This window comes from Podarcis cretensis (genome assembly GCF_951804945.1).
Source record: "Podarcis cretensis genome assembly, chromosome: 3".
NCBI classification, from domain to species: Eukaryota; Metazoa; Chordata; class Lepidosauria; order Squamata; family Lacertidae; genus Podarcis; species Podarcis cretensis.
In genome coordinates, this window is record NC_137172.1 from 95,458,247 (window position 1) to 95,470,850 (window position 12,604).

Below are 12,604 nucleotides of genomic sequence, written 5' to 3' on the forward strand. Positions count from 1 at the left end.
GAATGAAACAAAGTGGTTCTAGCAATAAGGTAAAATAAGAATATGCAAGAATGGATTAATATCAGATGAGAATTTGAAGTTAGAATATGTGAGGAGAAATAATGAAGGGTAAATTAAGATGGTATGAATTTGCTGAACAAATTTTTAAATGGAATACAAAAAAGGAAGGTGTGAGGAAGTCATGAAAATAAGTAAATGAGTGGTAAGACATCAGAAAGAGGGATTTTTATTTTTTATTTTTATTTTTACGTGAAATTTTGATTTTTGTATTTTTCTCTGTGTGTTTTTTTGTTTACTGTTTACTGTTTGTAACTCTTTTCTTTTTGTTAAAACTTAATAAATATTATTTTTTTAAAAAAAATAAGATGAGCCATACTGAATCAGACTAAAGGAACAGCTATCTCAGCATCCTGCTCTAAGGTTCGCTTCCCGCTTTTGATTTCCAGCACCGGTTATTCAGAGGAATACTACTTCTGACACTAGTAGTCATTGGAAGTCCTATCTGTCATGAATTTTCCTGATCCTCTTTTCAAGCCACTCTAGCTAGCTGCCATTGCATCTTGTGGGTACATATTCCTTAACAACTGTGTGCTGTGTGAAGAACTACAGTGGTGCCTCGCAAGACGAAAAGAATCCGTTCTGCGAGTCTCTTCGTCTAGCGTTTTTTTCGTCTTGCGAAGCAAGCCCATTGACGGCTTAGCGGATTAGCGCTATTAGCGGTTTAGCGGCTTTTAGCGGCTTATCAGCTTAGCGGATAAGCGGATAAGCGGCTTAGTGGCTTAGAAAAGGGGGGGAAAGGGGGGGAAACCAGCAGGAACTCACAAGACATTTTCGTCTTGCAAAGCAAGCCCATAGGAAATTCGTTTTGCGAAGCACCTCCAAAACGGAAAACCCTTTCGTCTAGCGGGTTTTTCGTCTTGCGAGGCATTCGTCTTGCGGGGCACCACTGTACTTTATTTGCCTGAAGTGACAAAGGTCTCATGCTGCTGGCTAGCTGGGGGCAGGTGGGTATCAGAGAATCCTAATTTATAGAAACAGAATCTGTTGGGGAAGTGGCCCCATTCCCCCTCTGCAGGCACCAATACCATACAGAGGCTGTTATACTGCCTTAATGTCAAAAGTAGCACTTGGGTGAAGAGGGCGAACGACATGGAAAATAATCCACAGTTGGAAAATCAACATTCATGTGCCATTGGTGGTTATAAGCGGCATTTCTAAAACATGCCATGAGGTACATGGGGTACATGATGATATGTGGGGGGGGGAGTGCTTGGAGGGTTTGTTTGTTTTCACAATCAAGCGGTATATGGAATCGTAGAAACTGTAGAGTTGGAAGGGATCGCCAAGGGTCATCAGGCCAACCCCCTTGTAATGCAGGAAACACCCTGAAAGATGACCATCCAATCTCTGCTTTTTAAAACTTCCAAGGCAGGAGAGTCCACCACCCAGTTCCGATGTTGAACAACTCTTAACTGTCAGCTATACAGCCATTTTAAGCGTGAGAGGGCGATGGTGAGCCTTATGGGAAATTCAATGTGCAGTATTTTTTTTAATTGAAAAATGCTTTTTTAAAAAGGACTTTGTGTGTGTTGTGTAGATTCCACCTCAGAAACTTCCCCTTGAACGTTTATTGTGAAACCTCCTTTCTCGTCACTTGAAGCCATGGGTTCGAGTCCTGCACCTCCACAGCGGGGCGGGGGGGGGGGGTGGGACGGACAAAAAAGCGCCGCTCCCTGCATTTTGGCGGCGAACCTCTTCTCTGGTACTCACCTTGTCCTATTAAGTGGGCCAATTCTTGCCATCCCTTTCAATGTATCCTCTTACGACCGGGGGTGGGGGGTGGATATAAGGATAACAGTTCGTGAGGCACCGGTGAAAGGAAAAGGCCATTGTGGGCTTTAATGCGGCGGCGCAACCCCACAAGGGTGGCTCTTTTAGGGGAGGGTTTGGGGGGGGGCGCCTTTCCCAGGGAGCGGCCCCCGTGAGGCGGTCGGGAGGCGCGGCGGCTGTGAGGGCGGGCCTGTTCGGCAGAGGCGCCGGGGAAAGGCCGGCCCTTCCGCTTTCCTCACCGCAAGGCCGCCCGGCGGTTTCTCCCTCCGCCCCCTCAGGCCCCGCCGGAGACTCCGCCTCTGGGGAGAGAGGGCGCCCAAGATGGCCGCTCCCGCTGTGGGGCACAGCCCCGAGCAGCCGTCGGTGCTGCTCCCGCAGCTCTCCATGGACCTGCTGCAAGTGAGTGAAGGCGGGGGAGCGGAGGGGGCGGCTTCGTGCGCCGCTTTCTCCAGGCCCGGCTCCGTCGGCTGTTTGTCAGCTCGGGAAACGGGGCTCTCTCTCGGGCTGCGGCGGGGGAAGGCGGGAAGGGCGAGAGATGGGGGTCCTGAGGAGCCCCGGCGGGTAATCCTCGTCGTCGTCCCCTCACCTCAGCTCGGGGCAGCGAGCGCGGGCTGACTTTGGGACTCCAGGTCCGGGAGCGGGCGGGATGGCCTGCGCTGCGAAGGGGGCTGGGGTCGCTGTTTTGGTGGGGACGGGATTGTGTGAAAGAACAAGTTCGAGAGAAAGAAAGAAAAAAGGAATAGGTTTAGGACCATTAGTAGAATGGTGCACGTGTCTCCCTCGGTCACATTCACACAAACACACGCACGCACGTGTCTTCTTCCCCTGTCTTCCCTCAAGTTAAAACCATGCTGCCGCTGCGTTTACTACTTGGTCTGTGACTGCATCCTGAACCCCAGCCGTATCGTTACTAAGCCGAACCTTTAAAGGGTTTGGTCCTCCATTTCTTTTTCCTTTTGTGATTTTTCAAGAGAGTGTTGGGTGTCTCGCACATTCTTCTGTGTTGAGGCGTGCACGTTTTTTGGTTCGGTTGCTTGTTTCGCGAGTCATTCGTGTCCACGCGTTTTTGTATTTCGAACCGCCCTGTGGTCCTTGGGTGAAGGGTGTAACACAAAGTTAATAAATATGTAAAATATATAAAAATAGTGTTCCGTGAGATGGCGCTGAATGAAGCATTTTCTCATTGCTCCATTTCTTATATCCCACTAAGTCATTGCCCTATGCAAATTGTGTTTTTTATATTTAATGAATAAAGTAATAATAATTATTGAATTTCTGTTCTGCTGTTCATCCAAGGATAATAGGGCGATCTTTATTTCTTTTTTTCTTTCTATACCGCCCTATACCTGAAGGTCTCAGTGCGGTTCATATAAAATATCAAATACATAAAATCAAAACAAAAACAACAACCCAATAAAAAAAACCCAGAAAAGAGCTTACAATGTAAAAACTCATAAATGCATAACATAGTGACAAACAAAAACAATACAGCAACATTCCCCTTCAGCTGTGAATTACAAAGAAGATGGGTAATGGTTGGACAAGTAAGTGTGTTTAAGGACATATTGACCATCATTACTAGTAAGATACTGAGAAACCTTGAAGCTTCTTTCAGTACACTTTGGAGACTGAATGTATTGTCAGCAGCATATAACTTGGTTGTATAGCTATCACCAAATACCTATGATGAAAGTTCATTTATTATGTGAACTGGTCATGTGTTTCCCTAAGAAGAAATAATATTTAATTACCTATATATTTCTTATAGGCACACATTAAAGTTGAAAATGAAGATGATGTACACTTTGTGTCTTTTAATCGCAAAGAAGCACCCTTTGTGAAAGTTAAAAGTAAGTTCTTTCTTTTTTCCCATTAACACCTGATGGAATTTCTTACAAGAGAAACTCATTTCATATACTGCAATCTACATCTAAGTATGTTTGTGATTAAAATTCGGAGAATCTTGAGTAGGAAGCTGCTGCCCTGCAACTTTCTATTCTAAAGTTTAGTCCATGTGAAAGTAATGATAAGTTTATACAAATGGCACAGTTAGGTATTGTTGTAAAAACTTGCCTATTCATTTTTAACTGAATGAGCTATACTGTGGGGTAAGGGACTGCCGTAAAGGCAACCACCATACTCAATGATAACCATATTCTGTCATCACTGAATGGGAAAAGGAAAACCCACTACTCTGAAGAACACAGAATGGAACACCACCACCAGTGTTCACCAATCATGGGCCATGCCGGGCAAAAGCAATCCATTGATTATAATTGCATCCAAACCAGGTTATTACTGGGTTTTGTTTAACAATCCACCGTTCTTCAGGTTTGGCACCACAGGGAAATGTTGTTCGTTTAACAGTAGACGTGTTATCTTTGTAACCACGCAGGATATGGGGAGAAAATTAACCCAGGGTTCATGCAGGCTCATTCATGTGACAGGAAAGAATGCTTCCCCATTACATATGAATTGGCACAACGAAAAGAGCCTGAGCAAATTTATGGCTGTGCATAAAAGCCAAATGTATACTGGCTGATAACTGTGACCGTTTATAACTGCTTTGAGGGGTTGTTGTTTTTTTTCAGACAAGTGGTATAGAAATTTTCTTAAATAAATGAATGAAATGAAATATAGTATCCATTTAATTTTCTGTTTTATAACAATTAGGCCCCTCCTGTAAAGATCTTGCAATCTGAAGGCAACCTAATTCCAACTTGCTTCATTGTTGAAGTGACTGATCTCAGGCAGGATGGTTTAATTCATCACCATGTTGATCAGCACTTGATACACGTGAGAACTCTTTTGTCATAGGCTAACAAACTACTTTTTAACCCTGTACAGAGTCTATAAACAGCAGAAAGCCCCGCTATGATGGATCATTGGTTCATCTGACCAGGAGATTCATGGACCTTGTCAAAGTCTCACCAGAAGGTGTTCTTGATTTAAATGAGGTATCTCGGACACTAGGAGTGCGGAAGCGAAGAGTGTATGATATCACAAATGTGCTGGATGGAATACATCTTATTCAGAAAAGGTCCAAGAACCTTATCCAGTGGGTGTAAGTTGATTTTCCTTTATGGCTTTAAAACAAGAACTGATATCTTCTGTTAATTAATAGCAGCATTACTCTGTACTTTTTATGGATTGGACACGTACTAGAGCAATGCCTACTCTTCTGAACTCCCTCTATTATCTTTTTGGTGCCTATCAAAGAACTTCCTTTCCCAATAAGCCCAAGTAAAGATTTTTATCCCAGTCTGATTATATACTGGACTTCAAATTGTTTGTTTTTATACATGTTTCATTGTTTCTGTTTTTATAGTTGAATCATTTTGGGATGTTTTATGAGAAGCAATTCAGAAATGATATAAATAATCTTAATTGAGTAAAATGGCACTTGTTTGTACATGGGTATTTGATTGTAGCCTTAATGGCACTACGTTATGCAACTCACATTATTAAACAAAGGTAGATTCGGTATATAGCGTATTTTTCACCCTATAGGACACACTTTTTCCCCTCCAAAAATGAAGGGGAAATGTGTGTGCATCCTATGGGGCGAATGCAGGCTTTCGCTGGGCTCCCAAGGCTTCCCGCCGGGCTCCCAAGGCTTGCGGACAGCAGCCTGCAGCCCGAAACCCGGGGAGCGCAGCAGAGCACGCCCCGGACTTTGGGCAGATACCCGCAAGCCTGGGGAGACTGGCGGGAGTTCCCGCTGGGTTCCCTAGGCTTGCGGATAGCAGCCTGTTCTGGTGGCTGGGGTCGGGGGAAGCTCGGGCTCCCCCAGCCCCGCGACTGGGTGGGAAATTTAAAAAAAAATCTTTATTCCCCCCCCCAAAAAAAAAAACCTAGGTGAGCCCTATGGGCCGGTGCGCCCTTTAGGGCGAAAAATACGATAATACACAAATATAACATATAACGCACAAATACATAGTCTGATCTTTTGCAGATGTTCATGAGCTTAGGTGTGGCAAACTCTGCAGAGAACTAGGCTATTAGTAAGTATTCTCTAGGGCTTGGCCTCATATTATGAAACATGTAGCTGCCAATTGATAAATGTTCACTTCCAAGAGTTGACCATGTTCTTATCAAAAGCTCTTCCAGATATTGGTATGTAATGCAATGTTGCTTCTTTCTTTAGACGGTGTGTGAAAGTCTAAAAAACTTCATATTCTATTTTAGTGGATCAGATATTAAGCATATTACTATCAGGACACCAGAGCATCAAAAGTTAAGGGATGAACTTTATGACTTAACAGAAATGGAAGAAGCATTAGATGAATTAATCAAGGACAGTGCTCATCAATTGTATGATTTAACAGATGACAAAGAAAAGGCAAGATATCCTTTTTCTGAAGCATTTGTAAGAGTTTTCACTTGCTGGTGTTGAGCAACTGCGATTAAAATAGTTCTAGTACTTCATATGAAAAGATACATTCTACTGCTATTGAAATTCCTTGACAATCACGTACACTAGCTTATGTAACCTACCAAGATATCCGTAGCATTCAGACTTTTCAAGAACAGATTGTTATTGCAATCAAGGCTCCAGAAGAAACCAAAATGGAGGTACCAGCTCCTAAACAAGTAAGTGCATCCTGGCATGTTTTAAATCACCTGGGTGGGGTTGGATGGCAGTTTAACAGACTTAGCTACACATGTTTTAAGGTCAAACTTAAGGTGGGGGGCAGGCACTTGAACCAGATCTCCTCCCTGAGTGGTATCATGTTCCTCTCCCACCCCGCCCACCCACCCGCCAACCTGCCAGCCTCAGAAGTAAAGTAAGGTTATAGATGAGCAGCATCTATATCAAATAGGATTGGGGATCCTTCCCAAACTTTCTGTGTGAAAAAAACAATTTACTGCCCAGGACCTTAATTATTTTTTTCCCCCAAAATATGTCAAGGCCTTGAGTTTTACAATATCTCTACCTCTACCTTTTATGGGAGGGACGCGGGTGGTGCTGTGGGTTAAACCACAGAGTCTAGGACTTGCTAATCAAGGTCGGCGGTTCGAATCCCTGTGATGGGGTGAGCTCCCGTTGCTCGGTCCCTGCTCCTGCCAACCTAGCAGTTTGAAAGCACATCAAAGTGCAAGTAGACAAATAGGTACCGCTCCGGCTGGAAGGTAAACGGCGTTTCCATGCGCTGCTCTGGTTCGCCAGAAGCGGCTTAGTCATGCTGGCCACATGACCCAGAAGCTGTACGCCAGCTCCCTCGGCCAATAAACCGAGATGAGCGCCGCAACCCCAGAGTCAGCCACGACTAGACCTAGTGGTCAGGGGTCTCTTTACCTTTACCTTTTATGGGAATGTTTACTACAGCATGGGTCCAACCCTGCTCTCAGCCAATGTTGTTGTCTTGCAGGACTGCATAGAAGTACGCATCAAAAGCACAAAGGGACCCATTGATGTTTATTTATGTGAAGTGCCGTTGGACGATCCAAATACTGATCTTTTGAAAAATATGGATAACATTTCGCGTGAAAGTAGACAGGCAGTGGATGATTATGGAGGTAAATATGGTAATGGTATGGATGCTTATAAAAATGACATGCAATTACAAGTTTCCTGCTCCTTGGAAACATGGTTAAAACCTGTATCGGTATAAATGCATGTTGTCTGCTAATCTACAGATACACCTAGTCTCAGATGTGTGATAAGGAATCTTACTTTTTTATTTTAATTACTTCAATATAATTAATAAACTGATTAAGGAGTTTAGGGTAGGTGACAGTTCAACATCTGGGAATAAAATAGAAGCTCAGTATTGACTAGGAAAAAACCTCAGTGGGCAGACAGAAGCTGGGTTAGAAAGAGTCACCCCTTATCTAAAGTTTTTGTCTTGAACTTTGCGAAACGCTTAGGTTACATTAATATCTGTTACATTTCTGAGTTTTTACTGCTCAAGTACACCCGACTGGTTTCAATGTGATTTAAAGCACAAGTTGTTTTTGGATTTTACCCCCATACCTAAATATGTTCAGCAGATTACCTGAATGTGGTTTGCTATTCCAGTATATTCCTTTTCTTCAAATGGCTTGTCTTTTGTGTCCACCTCTACAGTGAGCAATATCAGAGATACAAAGAACTGAGGCATTTGATTACTGAACTTCCACTTCATGGACTTCCCTGGATGTGTTTCATGGAGGGCCAGTGCAAGCACCACAAATTTCTGTCTCAACTCCAGTTAAGAGAACAAGAGCAGGCACTGGATTTGCGGACTCTCTACCTTGAGCTAATATTTTCCCCCTAACCCTTTCAGAAGTTGAGGGTAAAGTCGCATCTTGCCTTCCCCTTTTCATGCTGGTTTTGCTCTGGAATAATGTGTTCACAACTAAATGACGAAGTTATACTGTGCTGTCATGCTAAAAAAATATATCCTTAAATTAAAAATCTGAAAACGTGGATTAGGGTTGTCATTTTATACAGGTCTTGTGTGCCGCATATTATAGCTACCCTAAACCGTTTCGTGTCTTTAAAGGGCCTCTCTTTCATCTTCATACATGGAAGTGGCATTGAACATGAAGTTGTAATTAACTCCTTAATTTTAAAAAAATTAGCTCTTCAGAACTGACTGACCCTGGAACAAAACATGCTCAGTTAAGGGACCATTTGTGAAGAAATGCACTTTAGTTCTGAAGTCGCACTGTTGCCCAGTGGAATTGTTAAACCACTGTAAAGATTTGGAAAAGGAAATGTTTCACACAAGAACAAGACTACAGAAAACAAGGTGATTTTTGTTTTCATTTCATGGATGTTGTTCATGTGATATGCCTTGAACTCTGTATGAAACTGGCTTGAAGTCCTCAAGAAGCTGAAATTGCTTGGTTCATGTGTATATATGTATATCATGTTTAAATGGTTATCAGTGGAAATTTGGGCTGCCTCTGTACAGTAAAATACAAATAAACACTAACTGATAAATACTACACATACAAAGTATTTGTCATTTTTGTTTGACTTTGAAGCTCCATTGATTTACAGTTGTTTCAAACCTTTCATGTATGAATTTATAGTTTGTGAACTATAAATTGCAGGAGCAGTCAGAAGGTAGGTTGAGGTCTATCAGGTGAGTTTTGGGTGACTCTTCCCCCAGCCCTGCCTAATTAGGCTGCAGAAATGAAGGAAATGGGGAGGGGGAAAGGAGAGACCTGGAATGGTTTTACGTGAAAGCACCATCTTCATTCCCAAATTCAAAGCATCCACCACTATTCTGCACTTGGCAGCAGCTCATGGATCTTGAGTTTCTAGGAAAAACAACATGGATCCAATACACTTGAAATCTGCCTTCTCCTAAACTAAAACATACATTATAACAGGGATGTCTCTTTTCATAAATGAAGCAAAGTCTTATACATGTTTACTACTACTACTACTAATAATAATAATAATAATAATAATAATTAATTTTATTATTTGTACCCCGCCTTTCTGGCTGGGTTTCCCTAGCAACTCTGGGTGGCTTACAGCATATCTTAAAAACTAATAAAAACATCAAGCATTAAAAACCTCCCGACACAGGGCTGCTTTCTGATGTCTTCTGAAAGTTGTGTCATTCTTTATCTCCTTGATGTCTGATGGGAGGGCATTCCACAGGGAGGGTGCCACTGCCGAGAAGGCCCTCTGCCTGGTTCTCTGTAACTTCACTTTTCGCAGTGAGGGAACCACCAGAAGACCCTTGGAGGTAGACCTCAGTGTCCAGGCTGAGCGTCCAGGCTGAAGCCATTTAGGGCTTTAAAGGTCAGCAGTGGGAGCCAGTGAAGGTCCTTTAGGACCGGTGTTCTATGGTCCCGGTGGCCATTCCCAGTCACCAGTCTAGCTACTTAGAAGCAAGTCTTACTGTGTTCAAGGGAGTTAAGTGTACATGAGATTGCGGTTTCTCCTGTTGCATGCAGTATCAAAACATAACTGCTGTACAACAGTGTTTTGTTTTTCTAACTTGTGCATAATTAACATATTTCATTGTGTCTCAAATTTCAGAAATGTAGGAGTACTACAAATTGGGTAACTGAGCAGTCTAATCCCAGTTTGCCCTGGGCTGGAAAAGAGGGTTTGGGTTGCGTGGAGGCATATCCATTCACTGACGTGGCGCTCTCCCATCAGTCCGTCAAATGTGTGGGCGAGTAGAAGTGCCTGCCATCAACAGACGTGCCAAAATGGGAGGCAAGGCTGAGCTAGCTTCAGCTCTGTTAGACTCTGAGGTGGCTCCATTGTCCCTACTGGTGGCATTGGTCCTGATCACTCTAGTTCCAAGGGAAGTCAACGAGCAGGGCCAAAGAACACATGGACTGCACTACCTTATAGTTTCATAACTAGTAATAAAAATTCTCTGGGTTGTAGCCCAGTAAATCCTTCCATAAATAAGGTTAATAGAAGTACAGATTATGGACTATGCCATGATTTGTGTGCTTAAGAAGTAATGGTTGGAATTCTCCCTCCTTACTCAGCTCTCCTATGCAGACAAACTGGAACAATCAAGTTTCCTGGGGCTGCATTTTCATAGGTTGGTTGTATGTAGAAGAGGACTTCCACAGCCTATGTTTCCATTTGGGAGAATCCTGGACTTAACACCCATGAGTTCAATTGAGAAAAAGGGACAAGAAGATCTAAGAGAAATTACCTTGGCACCTCCTCTAGTCATTCCCAGATTTCACTATCATAACATCGCACAGTGCCTTGGTTCTGCTTGCAATAGAGGTTTTGTTAGCTTAAATTTCTCCGTTCCATCCCTCCACCCTGTTCCTATTACAGTTCATACGGCTTGAAGTTAAATTGTAGATGAAGAAGAGAAACTGTTGCGTGTTTTGTTGATCCACCATATGTGATGCCAGTTAAACAACCAGAAATCGAATCTATTCAAGCCTGAGATGTTGCTAGTGAGTACCCATGGTGTTCTGCAATGGAACATCTGAATGGCATATGGGGAGCATTCATGAGTCCTACATAAGCAGGTGGTGGCAGCAGCCAGAGGACCTTGCCAAAAAGCAGTTCTTGTGGAGGCTCCAGAACAGAGAAACCTTGTGTGGTGATCACACAAGGTCCCCAGATGTTTAATGGTCTATTGATCCCTGTGCCCCCACTGTGCTCGCTTCCCCGCTGCCACCAACCCATTACTCTCAGGTAAAACACGGAGTCCAGACAGTTGTTAAAATTGAACCAAATAAACAAGTTTATTTCATAAGCATTAACAAGTTTACGGTTTCTCAGATAATATTCCTGTCAGTTTCTTAACTTTAGTTTCTTTACCGGCCTATACCTTCCTAATACCTTCTGACTGATTATATCAACTGTTTAACTGACTCCTCTTAACAGATTCTCTCACTCTCTCACATCAGACTAGCCCAACCCACAGACTTGTCCTCTCCATCTCTTCTCTAACTCCAGACTGACTTCTTAACAACTCTAACTCTAACTCCTCCCCTTGGGTTCCCATTGGTTAGTCATTTCACAATTAGTTAACCCTTTCCGTATGAACCCAGTATGATGTCACACACCTAGGAGGGCACACGCCACACCTTGTCATGCTTATCTGTACCTTGTACCCAATTTGCTACTGGAGTGTGCTGTACGTGGAGCTGCTCTCACCTCCTGGCTGATGTTGGGTGCTCAGTTATATATTGCAGTCTGTTTTTGAACAAATACATCAGTTGCTAGTTTGCTTCCTGGCTGAATTCAGTCAGCCAATTTAAAGTATACAATAAACCTTCATAGTACAACATAAAACATTTTAATTGATAAGCCTTCAAAATGAAAAAAGATGGAGGAACAGAAGCCAAACTTCTGCAGATCGTTGAGGTGATAAGACTCTCTAGATCCCACAACATTGTGTTTTATATCATGTTTGTGGAGCAACTCGAGTAAAACAGCCTAAGGAGAAGCTCACTAGAGACATACAACATAGACATATATGCATGTTTTTGGTTGGAATTTCATCAGAAGCTAGGAGGGCTTCCAGCTAGGAAATGTATGGAAAATATGGTGCTGTAATATCTTGTGTGTTTAAAATGAGGATTTCTTACTGTATTTCCTGAGGAAGTTTGGACATAAATATTAGTCTCTCATCTACTGCTGTTGCTCTGGAGACTTCAACTTTCATAATTGCATATTATATTGGGTTGAATTCAAGGTACAGTGGTACCTCAGGTTAAGAACTTGATTCGTTCTGGAGGTCCGTTCTTTACCTGAAACTGTTCTTAACCTGAGGTACCACTTTAGCTAATGGGGCCTCCCACTGCCGCCACGCGATTTCTGTTCTCATCCTGAAGCAAAGTTCTTAACCCGAGGTACTATTTCTGGGTTAGCGGAGTCTGTAACCTGGAGCATCTGTAACCTGAAGCGTCTGTAACCCGAGGTACCACTGTACCAGTACTTACCTTTTAAATCCCTTCCTGGTCTGATACTCACACACTTTAAGAGACACAGCTTTCTAGTTTAGTTCTTACAGCCGTTTCAGTCAGCTGCCCAGGCCCTGTTACTTCACAGCGGTAGAATTGTAGAACTGTAGAACCTCAAAGTTGAAAGGGACATCAGCTGCAAGGGCCTTTACTGCAGTTACTCCCAAATCCTGGAATGTCGCCCTGTGAGAAACTCGGGGCTGTTGTGGCCATGTCTTTCTGAAGAGTGCAAAACTTGCCTTAGCAGCCAATGTGGCTCATTGACTGACTCTGCTATATAAATCATTGTACAAAATCACAGTTGTCATGTAACAAACTGCTTTCTTACTCCAGGTGGCAGTCTTGTTCTTTTTAGAGAAATCAGACTCTCCCT

At 43.0% G+C, this 12,604-nt stretch overlaps 2 protein-coding genes and 1 long non-coding RNA gene across 3 annotated transcripts in view; 1 reads left to right on the forward strand and 2 right to left on the reverse strand.

Annotated features, from left to right (window-relative positions):
- Positions 1-1,937, reverse strand: part of GREB1 (growth regulating estrogen receptor binding 1) — a 98,836-nt gene extending 96,899 nt beyond the window's left edge. Inside the window, exon 1 of the mRNA XM_079970307.1 lies at positions 1,771-1,937. The gene's annotated coding sequence lies outside the window, so the exon portion shown is untranslated. The remainder of the gene's footprint in view (positions 1-1,770) is intronic.
- A 165-nt stretch (positions 1,938-2,102) lies between these two features.
- Positions 2,103-8,766, forward strand: E2F6 (E2F transcription factor 6). Its single transcript, XM_079970577.1, has 7 exons — positions 2,103-2,229; positions 3,599-3,680; positions 4,678-4,894; positions 6,019-6,177; positions 6,309-6,423; positions 7,203-7,350; positions 7,901-8,766. Exons 1-7 carry the CDS (start codon positions 2,152-2,154, stop codon positions 7,927-7,929), a joined length of 828 nt encoding a protein of 275 aa, XP_079826703.1. The 5' UTR covers positions 2,103-2,151; the 3' UTR covers positions 7,930-8,766.
- On the reverse strand, positions 6,731-7,214 carry LOC307212976. The gene is made up of 2 exons (XR_013837319.1): positions 7,136-7,214; positions 6,731-6,767 (listed from the first exon to the last, which is right to left on the reverse strand). It is a non-coding gene; the product is annotated as an uncharacterized lncRNA (long non-coding RNA).
- Positions 8,767-12,604: the final 3,838 nt, after the last annotated feature.